Source organism: Scomber scombrus, chromosome 20, assembly GCF_963691925.1.
Source record: "Scomber scombrus chromosome 20, fScoSco1.1, whole genome shotgun sequence".
Lineage (NCBI taxonomy): Eukaryota > Metazoa > Chordata > Actinopteri > Scombriformes > Scombridae > Scomber > Scomber scombrus.
In genome coordinates, this window is record NC_084989.1 from 10,172,597 (window position 1) to 10,188,763 (window position 16,167).

The 16,167-nt window shown below is 41.4% G+C and overlaps 1 protein-coding gene across 1 annotated transcript in view; it reads left to right on the forward strand.

Moving 5' to 3' along the window:
- Positions 1-5,737, forward strand: part of ctnnd2a (catenin (cadherin-associated protein), delta 2a) — a 218,703-nt gene extending 212,966 nt beyond the window's left edge. The window contains exons 22-24 of the mRNA XM_062441201.1: positions 3,856-3,987; positions 4,253-4,323; positions 5,315-5,737. Coding sequence (XP_062297185.1) covers positions 3,856-3,987; positions 4,253-4,323; positions 5,315-5,737 — 626 coding nt within the window. The remainder of the gene's footprint in view (positions 1-3,855; positions 3,988-4,252; positions 4,324-5,314) is intronic.
- The last annotated feature ends 10,430 nt before the right edge of the window (positions 5,738-16,167 follow it).

Genomic DNA, 16,167 nt, shown 5'->3' on the forward strand with positions numbered 1-16,167 from the left:
CTGTGCTTTCTCCACACCGGGCTTAGCAAGCTGATGAGGCAGAAAAGTACTTTTCCTTCCTCCCGGCTTAGCGAGGTCTTCAAGGACCGAGCTAAGAGAGAGAGACACAGGGAGTGAGGGAGAGGTGAGTGTGTGTGTGTGTGTGTTTGTGTGTGTGTGTGTGTGTGTGTGTGTGTGCGTGTGCGTGTGCGTGTGTGTGCGTGTGTGCGCATGGAGGCAGAGAAAGAGGGAGGGATGAGATAAACAGAGTGCGAGATAAAGAGAAAAGGCAAGAAGGCAAAAAGAATTAGGGCTTGAGGGATGGTTAATGCAGGGAGGAAGAAGTGAAGGATGACGAGTTGACTTTGGCCAGTGACATTGAAAATAAAAAGTTTCGAGATCATAGTGAGGAGAGAAATTTGTGAACATCTGTATTACACTGGTGGGGGTGGGGATAAAATGGAAGATGGCTAGAAATGACTCCCATCTTTGCTCCCGCTCCTCCCATCTCTACTCTCCACGCCTCCTCCTTTGCCTTTCCGCTCATCCGCTCATTCTCGTTCACCCTTTTCATCTCCTCCTCCTCTTTGCAGTAATCCTACTTTCTTCTCACCTCTCCCTCTGATCTCTCACTCTTTACAGGCCGCCTCATCGCATGCACACACACACCGGCATGCATCTGTATCTCCTCTCTGCATACGCTCCAGACAGCGATTTGGCCCCTTAGAGATGGATCAAAGGAGAAGGAGTAATGATGGTGTGCAGGCACACTGGGAGAGGAAGAGAGAAAGAGTTAGTGTTAGGAGAGAGTGGTAAAACTGGGAAAGAGATAGAGAGTAGTAGGGGAGGTTACAGGCTGCGAGCATGGCAGAGAGACAGAGGGAGAAAAAGACCTTTGCATCCATCACGGCCCCCACGGGGTCCTGCCGTGTTTTGCACTGATAATAACAAATCTCCCAGGCTCTCATATCCAGCAGTTACAAGACAGGTCCCCACGGTAACCGTAACCAGTAGTGATGGCACCATCTCTGTGGGTGTCTGTGACAGGTTTGAGCATCCGCCTTAATGGAATCTGATTCAGAGGTATCAAACAATGAAAATTGAATATCAAACAGGTCAGAACATTATAAAATCCTCTTGTGCCTGTCTTCCTCTGTGTTTCTCTTGCTTTATTAAATGTTTGTAAATTGTATTCAACACAACAAATTGGTATCTCTTCCTGTGTATGTGCCTCTGTATAGTGGCATTTTTTGCGTGTGCACATAATACAATGTCTTGTTAAGATGCAGGAAAAGCTGTGAAACAGATTAGAGGTGAGAATGCTCCTTTACTTTTTAATGTCAAACATTGAAGGGCTGATTTAAAAGGAGAGAAGTTAGTCTGGTTAAATCGAGTTCTGGTTTGTTTTCCTCTTTGATGCGATTAGTTTGGGCAGGTGTGAACACAGTAATCACTCTCGGGTGCACACCAAAACAACCACACCGAGACCATTTAGAGGAGGTGATCTCAGCCCAGCTCCAAACAAACTCTGGAGAAGTTGGTTTGTGTGGGAGTCTGATCCGACCAGACTACTAAATGTACTCTGCAAACGGCTCCCATAGCCAGGTGAGCTTTGCATAGTGGGATTTGGGTGAGCAAATTTAACAGTTGCTGACAATTACCTGGAGAATCAGTCTAGGTCAGACCTTGACTAGCACAACATAGTACATTTTATGTGCCTAGTGCACTTTTTCAGGCCCTTCTTCCATGTGAAAAGAAACCAAACCAAAGCAAAAACACACTAAGTTCACCTACTCATCAACTGATTTGGCCCAGAGCAAACAAAACACACCCTTTGTGTTCAAATAAATAAGAGGTGTTCGGAAATCATTTTGAAAGCATTTATTCCATTCGACTACTCACATTTGTAAGTGTTTTGCCCTGCTGCTATTATCAGGTTATAGGAGAACAGCCAAAGAGAACAAAGGTGTTTTTACACAGATTTTTTGAGTGCCGTACTTCTCTTTTTTTTTTTCTTTTGGCACAGACACGTGGGAAATATTTCTGGTTGTGCAACTGAGAGTGGTACCCTCCATTGACTGTGTGTATGTGTGTCGGATATTCTTACACACATACCAAGTATTGATGCGTGTGTGTTTCTCGTCAGTAGATACAGTTTCACATTCATCTGCAATTCTCCCAAAATCCAAAGTTGGGTTGAACGGGTCCAAAGATCTTATTTTCAGAATGTCCTTCACTTCTGAGGGTATACTGTATTAAATACTATATGTATGGTGGGTAGTTACAGGAATGTTTAGCTAAGCAGACTGAAGGGGCTGATACACAGGTAGGCAGGATTCTGGCAATTCAATATGTCAAGATAAGAGGGACTGAGTAAGCACTTTAAGTACGCTATAAGGGGATTACATAGTGACATGCTGAGTGTGAGTGCGCATGTGTGAAAAAGAGAGACGGAAGGAGATTGGGAATAAAACACTGTATGTACAGTATGTGCGCTGGGTCTGTCCTTGCCTGTGCAGCATGTTTATGTATGTGTGTGGTGATGCATTCACACAGTAAGTAAAAGTAAGTAGAGTAAAACGCTCGATTTTGAAATTGCAGTAGGATGGTGTTTGAGAAGAAATCAACCATCAAGCTAAGCTATACTGTAAAAGTAACAGTACATTTTAAAATAAAACAATCTAATAGGATTACAATTTGCTGTAAGGCTAATCTTAAATGGGCCATATTATGCTTGGTGTGATTTGCTGTTATTTCTATACTGTTATGATGTTGGATATCTATGCTAAACATGGTCAAAGTTCCAAAATGTGATGTCAATCATGTAAATCATCCAAAAATACTCCAGAAGAGCCCCAGATTAGAAATATATACCAGTAAATGTGCATAATATGTCTCCTTATAGTATATTTATTGTCAGACTAACCAAATAACTCGTAGCTTCAATAATCTGACTACACAGGACACAGTTGCCATCAACATTAGCCACTATAACACCACATGCTGTGATTGAGAGTTTGTAAACACATAGCCAAAAGTACATACAAAGTAAATGGATAATATGTTAACTGGTAGTAGTAAGCAAGCTTAATCAAATCTACTGGGGGGAAAAACTAAGCCTAATCAACAATTCTAGGATCACTTTGGCTTGAATGAAAAATGATATTGCAAACATATCCACTTTTATGTAAGTAACAGCATTAAATAACAACCACTTTAAAACATATTTGGAGCATGACAGGTGGTGGTGGTACAAAAAGGTTGGGAACAACTTATGTAAACTGTATTGTACTATACTGGTGCAGTATTTGACCACATTGACTTAAGTGAACTTAAATATTTTGCATCCAATCCCCATTACAATTGTTCATAACATGTACTTGCAATGGAAGCTGCTCGTTAGTCACCTTCAATGTTTAGTCTGTCTGATTCAGATGTCGATTTCACACTAACTTTAAAGCACACAAAGAAAAAAGAGAGAAGGAGAGAGACAAAAAACTAAGATATATGGTACCTAAACATGTACAAGCTGTGAAATTTTGATATTCAGATAATGTGTCCAAAAACTGGTGTATGTGAGAGTGAATTCCCAGAAGTCTTTTAATATGCTTGAGGTGACCCTTTATGCTGACAAGCTAAATGATGAATAATGACTGTGCACCTTCAAAGACCAAGACACACACACACACACACACACACAAATATAAGCATGCAGAGTGTGAAGACTCATGCTGTTCTGGGTTTATTGCTCATTATTTGTGTGTGTGTGTGTGTGTGTGTGTGTGTGTGTGTGTGTGTGTGTGTGTGTGTGTGTGTGTGTGTGTGTGTGTGTGTGTGTGTGTGTGTGTGTGTGTGTGTGTGTGTGTGTGTGTTTAGCGAGCGCTCCAGCCTCCCCCAGAGAGATGATGAGTCTGAAGGAACGCAAGATGGACTACGATTCCACGGCAACCAACGCTGGTTTCCATAGCAACAAAGGAGAGCACACATCCCGGAAAGACGGCATGGCAGGTGCGTGAACGTGTGTCTGTGTGTGTGTTTGTGTGATGGAGAGACAGAGAAGAATTCAATTATTCTGTTATACACTAACGCCCCCACGCCCTCTCTCACAGTGTTTCCTAATTCCTGATTTTTGACTAAACCAGCTATAAAGTTTCCCACGGTTTAGTTGTATCCCTAAATTATTATTATAAGAGGTAATAATTGTATTTATCTTTATCATTCATCCACATAACGGTGTTGTCTTACTCTTCTTTTACCATCTCTTTTCATCCAGTTCAAGTATCCTGTGGGACATCTACGTTGTTCCGAAACTCTTACCTGACTGATGATATCAAGCAAAACCAGGTGAGCTAATAGTTTTTCATAAAAGTACGACATGCTTTTACATATAAAGACACATAGCCATACACCAGCTCAGCAGCGTTACAAGTGTGCATGTGTAGCCAAGTTCCTCATATATTGACGTATGCTGTCAGGACAAGTTGGTTATTAGGAATGAGATAGCAGCAAGATGAAGGAGGCACACACACTCACATGAACACCAAAAGGTGTCTCACTGCGATAAGAGACACAAAACCAAAGTCTCCAATGGAGACACGCCCACAGCTCAGGCAGCATCAAACCACTGCAACCTAAAACCACACCCGACTGGCAATGAAAATCATTACCTCGGTTGATTGCGCTAATTATTTGCCTCTGTTTAATGACTCCGCTGGTGGAGAGGGAGGGGTAATGGTAAGCACCACAGTCTTTGACTGGGAAAATTAGAATAAAAAATGTTGTGGTTCTTGTTTATCTGTATTAAAGAAAGGAAGGAATTAGATTCCTTTGTATGGATACGAACTGAAGTTTTTCCCCTTGCGGTTACATAAACTCCATTGAATAACTGAAATGGGTGTGTGAGTAAAGGGTTTTTACACTTGTGACTCCATTTGCACACATCTAGACACACACACACACACACACAACACACACACACACACACACACACACACACACACACACATAACTAGCCTGTGAGAGTTATATTGTGAGTGATAAATTGCCCCCTTCAATACCTGCATGTAATAGAGAATTCACAGCATGAGTCCCTTCCAAATTGATTCCTATCTCAGCCTTTTTTACCCATACTGCTTGCCTTTCAATCCCTTCTCCCCCATGACCTCACTCTCTACCTGCCACTCTCCTCTCCATCCCTCTACCTTCTTCTTCCTCCACTCTTTTCACTTTACTCCCATTACACACTTTTCTGTTATTCTCCATTGTTGCTCACTGCACATTACCTCTACCTCCCCATCTTTTTCCCCCACCTCTCACTTTCCCATCACACCACCAGGCTCCGGTCCAGCCCTGCGTTGTGCCGCCCCAGCCCCAGCAGGATAGTCCATCAACAGCCGTGCTAAAAGACTACGACCCCTACCCTCCCCCTCCTTCCTTCCCCCAGCCTCTGCCGCCACAGCCTCCCCCTCACAGCCAGAGCCGGAGCTTTGATGAGGCCTACTACGAGGACCAGGGACCTCCACCTCTTCCTCCGTCCCAGCCGCAGCCACAGGTCCAGGTGCAGGCCCAGCCTCAGGCCCAACCCCAGCAGCCTCCGAGCACCACCGGACCACCCCGGGACCCACGGGAAGACCTGCGCATGCATCTGGGCCTCAAATCCACTGGCAACTACGTAGACTTCTACTCGGCCTCTCGGCCATACAGCGAACTGAACTACGAGACCAGCCACTACCCGGCTTCGCCTGACTCCTGGGTCTAGTTAGACTATGAAGATGGGGGGGGCAAGAGGGTCTGTGTGTACGTGTGTGAAAGTGATTATTTTTGCAAGTGATCAACAGCAGAATCACACAAGGTGACAGCAATTGGCATATTGAAAAGGGATCTTGTAGCCTATGGCAGGATAATTTGTGTTCTCTAAAATAAGGGGATGAAAGAACCAGGTGGGATTAAAAAGTGAAGTCAGGTCGAGTGATTAAGAGAGACTGTGCATGTGCATGCCGACATTTTCCTTTTTTTTCCCAGACCGCTTTATTTCTTCAAACTCAGCTCCATTGCACCAGTATGTGGATAAATGAGCATGTGGGACTAGATATGAAAAAGTGTGTATGAAAGGGTGATAGCATAGTGGGACATGGAAATAGAAAAAGAGAAAATGATGAGGTGGAGAGGCTACAGAGAGGAGGAGGAGGAGGAGAGAGATGGGATCAAGAAATAATGGGGAGAGGATGAGAGAGAGCTTTTACTCTGTAGGAACAGGAAGTAGCCTGACCTTTTGTCAGATACAGAGAGAGAAAGAGTGGCGACACAAAGATTGGCATGAAGGTTTTTGAGGAGGTCAGCAAGAATAAAAGCACAGAGAAAGATGAAAGCACATCAGGCACAAGACAAGAAGTGGATGTTTACCATTTCACCCAAGTGATAAACGTAGCACTGCTTTTACCCCCCACACACACACGCACACATACTTTTTTTGTTGCGATGGCCTTGCCGCCTACATAGGCTTCTAAATTTGTTTTGAAGGAATGTCATCTACAGAAAGAGACTCTTTCTTTTTCGTCATCATTCTTTTGCATCTTTTTTATTTGTACTTTTCTAAATTTTCACTTTTAAAAAAAAAAAGCGTTTTTATTTTTTGTGTACAGTTCAAAGGTGATATAGTGTGTATATTACACATGTTTTTGATGGGGCCACTTATATATGATTTATTGTTTTGTTCCAAGACTGACTACTGACTGAAAACAACAAAAGCAACAAAAATATGTGAAACAACAACACAAGAAGCAGAAAAGACAGACATCGTCAGGATGGATGTCAGTGAACACCTTTGCTTTGCCCTTTTCCCAGCCTGAGAGGAAACCCTGCAGTATTTGTGTTTTCGGCTCTCCATCAAGTGAATTTCATTGTGGACATGCTCAAACGTCAAGAGCAGTTCGAAGCTGCCAGAGCACCAGATTGGCAGAGCAGCATCAAGTCAACAAAAGTGCTTTTTCACTGCCTAAAGAATACATGTGTATGTTTAAAGCACACTCTCTGTGATTGGAAAGGGTTGTCTTTTCCTTTTGGGGAGCTGAGATGTTTGGCCATGTCAATTTTCAGTGGTTTCTCATCATCACTTGTGCATAAAAACTGGTCCGTGCAACAAAAGCCACCGTGAATATCGTACAACTCAGTGTACACACTTGAGATAAAGAGACAGAGTGAGACATGACTTTGTGCCAAACTTTGACACCTCGTGGACCAGTCCTGGAGGACTTTAAAGGGACATTCTGTCGAAGTTTACAGACACTGACTGGATGACTCCCTCTGCTGTTTGTAATTTTTATTTTCTTGTGTTTTGATCAGGTGAAGACATACTTATCGCTGGGGATCATGGGTAACATTTCCCTCCCATAGATGTACAGTACAGACCTGCCTCTCTGTGTTGGCTGAGCATGTGTGGACGTGTGTATGGGTGGACATGTGTATGTGTGTGTGTGTGTGTGTGTGTGTGTGTGTGTGTATGTGTGTGTGTTTGTGCGCGCGTGCGTGCGTGTGTGTGCGTGCAAGCGTGCGTTTGTGTAAGTATGCATGTATGTGACAGAATGTGTGGCCTGTGTGTGTACACGTAAACTTGAGCGAGCGTATCTATGCATGCATGTGTGTAGTAGTGTGTGTATGCCTCCGTTGTGTGTATGTGTGTGTGTGTTCCTGTATAAATCAATGTCCAAACAAGGCATTCCTACTGACAGTTTGTCCAATTTTACAACATGAAAAACCAAGGTAAAAATCACTAGAATTAATTGTTGATATAGAATGATAAATCTATAAATATATGAATATAAATATAAATATATATATATATAATTTTTATGTGCAGATGTCAGTGTCACTAAAAGCAACAAATGTTCGCAGAGAAAAAAATATTATGTGGTGTACGACAGGACTCTTGTTCACTTGACCTAAACGTGGAAACTGCTGATCGGGGCCCCCCCTCCCCTCCCCTCCCTAATCAAAACAAAAGAGAAATCCCACCTGACATTGCTCAGGCTCTGGTGCGAGTTGTGTGTTATTGTGTGTCCATGCTTCTTAGATGACCCTGCTGAGAGAGGACCGTACTTGAACACAAGGAAAAATAAAAAGACTCTTTGCAATCAAACACCAAGACTGTTGATCATTTTAACACATGAAGTTTTAGGAAGTGGTGTCCAGTTCTTTTTGTCAATTAGCAACTCTCAGATGTTTTCATCACGCACACATTGTATGAAGTGTTTCTATAACACGCTGAATTAATCATGTTGTGTGGGTTAAGCTCACGCCCTTTGATGTGTTTTAGGATTCGTTCACATGTTTGCGCTCTTTCTGTGAGTCTGTCTTATTGAAAACACCTCAGGTGGCTTTGAAGATCTAACACAGTTAATAGCATGATGTCAGAACATTTTTTCTTCCCACAACCCTACTTTGGTTCCTGAGCCAGACTTTTAAAAACAGGTTGGTAAAAAAAAAAAAAAAAAAGTTCAAATATTAATAAGGTAGAGTAGAGATATGGTTACTGGCTACTGAGACACTTTTGGAAGATATTTGACGCATGCATGGGATGCATACCAATGTGAACCTTATCATCTAAACCAATAAAACTGGTAAATGCAATACAATATAATAACCTTCCAACAAATGCTTCCTTTATGAAGCTTTAAATGATCAATTATAGGTGACTGTATAATGTAGCTCCACTTGAGCACGTCATGTTCAGTAGGAGAAAAAAAAATTAACACCTTTAGATGCAGTCTAATACAACACCATAGCCACTTTATCAAAGTTTGCAACACCTTTGTGACACAATCATAACAAAAACGGAATATTTTGAGCTTCACAGAGGTATTCATTTAAAAGCTATCGCATTCAGTTGCATCACATTGTACATCTGTTCATGTTTTCACACCTTTTTCCACACCTAAGACATTAGTTGATGTATTTTTAGGGAGTTTATGGGTATATCATCCCCATTGTCTGCTGACTGCTGATTGGTTGTTTATTACCTTCATTGTATTCTTTTTTATACAAGCTCTCTCTATAGATACAAATTCAGTCATTCTGTATTTGCACTGCTCCAGAAATGTATATATACATATATATACAAGAACTGCTGATAACATTTCATACAAAAAGACGGACTGAATGTAGTTCTGATTCCACTTATTCAGCATTACATTGTTTGGAAATACAATGAAAACAGCAACACCATTAAACACATTTCAGATCCTAAAGACAGAATATATTTGCATGCATTAGGAATGTATATCCCTGACTTGGAATGCATGTATGATATCTTTTGAGCCATTGTACAGTATTATAGTAAGAGACCCAGCACAATGCAAACAGTGTCAATACATTCAGATTGCTTTTGCACAGACAATTTACCACTGTTGTCTCCCCTGGCTGACAAGCAGCACTGTTAACATCTTGATACCACCATCTATTCACACAAACATATTCGCTGGGGACTTGACTGACAGGCGTGTAGCTGCATGTTGTATGATAATGCTTTGGATATCAGCAGCATTCACACTTCCACTGATAATGACCCCTTTTGCGTGCCTTATAGTTAATGTACTTACACAGCGTAGCAGCGATAGGCGTGTATAAGCATGACAGGGGGCTTAGTATTTCACTGTGATGTTGCCCCAGAGTGACAGCAGCGGGACGTGGTTAGAGTGATATTAATAATAATAGAGAGATGTAAAGCCAATGCAAGGGGCTCCTAAACCCACCAGCCTCTATTGTCATGTTAATGACAGTGGACAGACATCATAGGTGCAGTAATGGAAATTCACATTTTGTATTTTTCCCCATCATTTTCTTCCCTTTTTGTATCGCCCCTACGACTTTGATCCCATTCATCTAGGTATCCATTCTGAGATTGAACTCAACTTGAATATTAAATGAATGGGGCCGAGCTGGCGGTAGCTGCATTTGTTACGATCCATTGGAATCCATGTCCCCCCCCTCCTTCCTCTCTCCTTCCCTCCATTCCCCTTCTTTGATGCTGTCTAGGTTAAGCCTGTGAAATGTAGTGTTGGGTAATAACTCCATTGCGTTGATTATTAGCCTTCACAATAGAGGCAAGCCTCCTCTGTCTGAGCACAGTCCCGTAGTAGAAGGCTGGTGTAACTTAATGTGGCATGAAAATAGCTCCTCAATTTTCCTACGCACAGCCTAAACTGCCCTGTTCCACCCTGCACTTGCCTCCGGCCTTCACTGTTTCACTTCCATTCGCAGCTTTCTCCCCCTATAAGTCTCATAGCATCCCTGTTCATTCAGCCGTCACAAACCTGCAGCAAAACACCGAGGTGTGTATATGTGTGTGTACACATGTACTGTATGTGCTTACATGCGCTTGAGAGCTAGAGTGGACGTGAAGGGGAGACTGGGAGAGACAAAATGAGATATAAGGGAAAAAGAAGGAGACTGAGACATTGCAGGGAGCAGGTGGAGGGTCTGTGATTTATACTCTGCGGATTTGAGCGTGAAATCAATTTGTGTTAAAGAAGAAGTGAGGCTACAAAGAGCCCCTGTGTGCCACAGATAGACCTTGAAAAAATTAATGCTCTCACCTGAGAGAAGGAAGGTTGGAGCCTGAAGGAGACAGAAGGTAAATGGAGGATGGAGATGGACAAGGTGGAAAAGAAGGGCAGAGAAGAAATAGGGAAGGATGAGGAGACTTTGGAAATGATGGTAAAATGACATGCATAATACTAAAAGTAGAAAACTAGAAAATTCTGATTTGTTTTTTGGGTATAAAGTTAAGAAAAATCTATTTTAATTTGCTGTCAAATGTGCCTGCAACAGCTGGCAGCTGAAAATAAGGCCCCATTCAGAGACAAACTAAAGTTTAAATCATATGATTTGCTCTCTGTTATGTTTTTTTAAAAGCTCTGAACATTTTATGACTATTTAATTCGCATATAGCCAGAGACATCTCCCAGAGAAAGCATCTGAATACAGATGTGCAAATTATCAAATAAAAGAAATCATGAGTGAAACACAAAGACATATGCAAGAATTGAAAAGAACAATTTTTACTTAAAGTTAAGTCACTTAAAAGTCACTGTTACAAAAATATAAAGTTTGTTTTGCTTTGAAACAATTTTATGTTTTAATACTTAACACCTTAACCTGAAAAAACTGATTGATTTGGCACTTGGGTACAGTGGAAACAATCTGTGAACACAACACATATTACCATATTATCTTATAATTTGTAATGCAAACAGTTGCTTGTTAACACATCCAAAGGATACACAGCAACATTAGCATTCATTTGAAGTCATTTCTTTTAAATCCAATATTCATTGTCTTTTCAGCTCTGTTATTGGTCTACACCAGCTCCTGACAGAAATATCTGGCTCCTCAGCTGATGTTGATGTTCACCGGCTTTTCTCTAAGTATGTCTGTCTGCCATTTGGTACTGGGCAAGTAATGTACAGTGGATTTGCTTTCCTACTGAAGATAGTGCACTGCTGCAGCCAAAAATGATGCAGTGAGAGTGAACCGAAACAGTAAGTGTGGGGGTGGAGGCCTAAAAGATGCTATAAAGCTTCATAGAGCTGCAGAGTTGTGTTATAACTGTCTGTGGGTTCATCTATGAAAGCAACTTCTTACTATTACACATAATCAGTAGATTAATTGTTATTATGAAAATATTGATTAGCCACATTAGAATAATCAGATTAGATATGGATATAGTAAGAGCTTTTTGATGAGGTGGGGTATATTTGAATAAGTCAACAAGTGAGCATTGTGTGTTTTTTTCGGCTCTATGGTTTCCAATTTATTTCTATTTTGGAGAAACTTGTGAGTCACACCTCCTTTCACCACAACTTGCAAGTGTGTCCATCTGTCGTTAAAATTATAGAGTTTAAGTCATAGGCTGAATCATCTCCCTGCATTGGAGACAACACCCTAACCTTTGCACATAACTCAAATTCAAAATTGTTTAGAATCAGATGCCAACTAAAGTGGAAAAACATGTGTACGTAGTTTCTCAACATTATAAATTCAACATTTATGGCTTACATGTATGGTTAGATTGCTAAAATTGACATGTAATGTGTGTGGTTTACTAGCAAATAGTGTATGCTAGACGTTGCTTCTTTATGACTGAAAAGCTGCACCGGGAGGTAAAGATAAGGGGGGAGTGTGATGATGGAGGCCAAATTGCTGAGGACTGAGATGAGATGTGATTGAAGAGATTAAGTACAGGAGAGGAGATGGTGGACAAACAGGAATCTAGTACTCCTAAATCCCCACTTATTTGAATAAGGTACATGTACCTCTCATTTCTCATTTCCCCTGCTGTCATAAATTCTGCTGCTTTTACCAGCTAAGCAATGACAGATAAAAATATGGCAGAAAGCCTCCACACAGTAAGATATTCAGTACTGTTTGACATGGGTGTTATCATGGTTCATTTACACCTGCAGGAAGTGGCAGGATGTTTCAATTTGATCCTTGCCAAGAATTTTTTCACAGAGCACCAGGACTGAACAGTGCTGATTGATGTGGCTAAAGATAGCCATAGACAAATCAGTAGTGATGAAAAACCTTTGTGAAAAGCTCAGCAGGATTAAAAATTCTGAACCAAACATCACAGTTATTGAAATAAAAGAATTGCACTTATCAAAACATCACAGTGAATGAAGAGGTCAGACGTTTATTGCATTGTTGGGATATGTGTTTCTTATCACCATTATTTATTTTTGATCATATGAAAGATTGCTTTATAGACCAATTCACACAACGACATTTGGCACTGTATATGTTTTTCAATTGTCTGCATGTCCCTCCTTAATAAACACCCACATAACCTTGAGCATGTCTGCATTCATCAAAGGATTAACATCAGTTGGTTGACTACAATGCAGTGTGTAGTATGAAAATTTTTTTTAATCATTGTTACAGGTAGTAAAGTAAAAGTTCAATAGCTGATTTTGCACATTACTGTCAAAATATAACAAACAAATGAAACTATTACAGATCATCATTTTGCAAACCATGTTGCTGTGGAATATACATTTAAATTCAGTTGCTGTGTAATATATATCGCAGTAAATATTCAAACAAAATGTTCTGATTGCTTTGTACAAGACATTCAATTCTATTCATTAGGGAACAGTGTACTGAGGTAATAAGTCAAGTGAGAAGTAGGGTCATCTTTTCATACTGTTTTACTTATTCAGGAGAATTTCACTGAGAGGAATGCCCTCTTTTCCAGGAATGCCTGGATCAGGATCACGTAGTTACATAAATTCACACCTAGAACCTGCGCAGAGTTTACCACAGCGTGATCTGGAGGCCACTGAGCAGCTGGGCTTAAGGGTCCCCACCCAGATGTATCATGCCGGTCCAGGGAAACTAACCGATGACCCTCCGATCACAAGTTTGCTTCTCTAACCTTTAGGCCACCACTCCCTCTCTATATCCCTGAATCTGAATTGTTTTGCTATCACTAGAGTTGCCCCCTGCTGGCCATTATAAAGAATTCAGGTTTAAGTCACTTCCACACTGGCTTCACTTTTCAGTCCCAGAGCTACCTTGCCTGAACCCAAGTGAGTCTGACTCATCTCCAGCAGCTGGGTGGTGGGAGCTGGGCTCAGGTGGTAATACTTCAGGGATGAGAGGTATTATTCATTGTCCATTTGCAGGCTTGTATTAGTAAAGACCAGCCTTCTTGATGTTTGGCAGCCAGTCAATAGGACATCGACAACCATGTGATTATGACAGAAGTATAACTCAGATAGTATGTCTCCTTACCATGCAGCTATCATTGCTCAACTTGTTTCAACTTAAACTTGTGCACAGGAAGAGATAGAAAATAATCATCTCATCTCATGCATGAGTGAGTATTTTGCAGATGTGAAATGATGGTTATCTCAGGTGAACCCAGTCCCCAGACAACTGGGAAATTGCCCTCACACTCTCTGACTTTTCCAAGTGCTTGTGAGCAAAAACCCCTCAAAAACCCCTCTGATTTTCCTAACTGAACTTGACCTCAGCCTTCATGTATAAGAGAGTGAGAGCAAAGGAAGTAAACCTGCACTGATCAATAAAGCATCACATTTGCTAATCAGTCTGCTAGTTGTACCGCTTTATCTGTCTTTCCTGTCCTCACTGTCCACCTTGTTTCCGTTTGACTGTGATTGACATGGACACATGCAACTAAGTGTAAGCTCATATGGATGGTTCTGTCACATGCACGCTCGAGCAAGCGCGTGCACACTCACACACACACACCATAAGGTTGTCAGGTATTGAATAGTTAATGCTGTAGAGCAGAACAGAAGCCATGGTTATTCATGTGTGATAGTGCTGCTGCAGAGGACCCAGCTGGTTTTCACAGAGTTATGTCAGTGTGTGTGTGTGTGTGTGTGTGTGTGTGTGTGTGTGTGTGTGTGTGTGTGTGTGTGTGTGTGTGTGTGTGTGTGTGTGTGTGTGTGTGTGTGTGTGTGTGTGTGTGTGTGTGTGTGTGTGTGTGTGTGTGTGTGTGTGTGTGGGAGAGAGCGAAATGGAGGATATGTACGTGTCAGAGGCATGATTCCATGTGTGTGTGAGAGAGAATGTGTGTGAGCGTCAGTTTGAGCGGATTCACTCACCTGTGACGTCCTCATTCTGTCTCTTTGTAAGCCGTCACTGAGAGGGCTCCTCTGAAAAGCCCAGGCAACACACGCACACCCACAGACACACACACACACACACACACACACACACACACACACACACCGTCATATCAGCCATGGGCAGGTGTTGAGATCACTGACTTCTGAAGAGGATTTCACCTATAGCAGTTTGAATGTGTGCCACGTATTTGCACCTTTGAGTAATGAATGCTCTCCCTCTCCCAGTCTCGCATGGGTGTGTGTACGTCAGAGAGAGAAAAAGGCATGGAACAGAAAAAAATGGTGGAGGGAGACTGACACACAAAAAGGAAAGTCTGAGGGGGAGGAACAATTTTGCTGGATGTGGAGCTCTGTATTCGTCTTTCACTCCAGAGTGTTGCAGTTTCTATCGGTGACTCCTGAGTTCTTCTGGGACATCACAGGCCGAGCTTTGTCAGAGTGACAGCAACGATGAATCCTGCAGGACACACGATTCCCACATACAGTAACTCCCTGACGTAGTGGAGCTGCAGTCGTCCATCTAGTGGCCACATATGCACACACACTCACATGCATGCACTCATGGACGTACACACTAGTGACAGGCAGGAACACACACACACACACACACACACACACACACACACACACACACACACACACACACACACACACACACACACACACACGTGTCAAGGCTGCACTTAAAGCTGGGCAAATGTTTCTGAAAACAACATGTTTAACTCAACTTCCTGTTATATTTGTAGGATTTTATAAAACAATAACACAATATGATAATGTCATCATGATACGATTTCATTGGTAAATGATAAAAGGTAACTTTGTATGATCACTGAAACCTTTTTGTATCTATCAGGATGTTTTCATTTAGATTTTCATGTAATTTTATCACCACTACTGACATGTTAGATTTGCTTTTATATAAAAGAGTTTATTTGAAATATCCACATTTACAGATGTACTTCTATGGTTGCTCAAGCTACTCACCTGCTGACAGGTGAGACAAATCACAAAATGTTTGACTGCAAACTTTTGCTATATCTGTAGATGAGAGTCCATTGCTTTGTGTAGCAACCTTCCAAATGCAAACCTGTGTGTGCTGTCAATCATTTTGAGAGAAACTACTCAGATGGACAGGATCACAACTGTAGAGATCAACTGTATGAAGTAACTGTGAGCTGTATTCTTGTATATTTTGAAGAGATTGAAATGTAGAAAGATCAGTTTTATATTTTCTAATTAATTGTGTTTTCAATCAAACAGCATTTCTACCAGAAGTTTCCATTTAATACATAACGAGAGATTGAATGTAGCAAATTGATAACTTACAAAAATGGAGACAAAGCAGTCCATTTACAGACATGCATGGACCACTGTGGATTTGTCAGTAAGGATTATATAAAATCTCTGCAGGTATGAATGTGTCCAGTCTGCCCTCTCTGCAGGAAATACTCCCTCACGCTCTTGTCATCCATAAGAGTGACATTGTAATCAGCTTGTCTTGTTAAATGAAAGTTAACAAAGTTCAAACATTTTA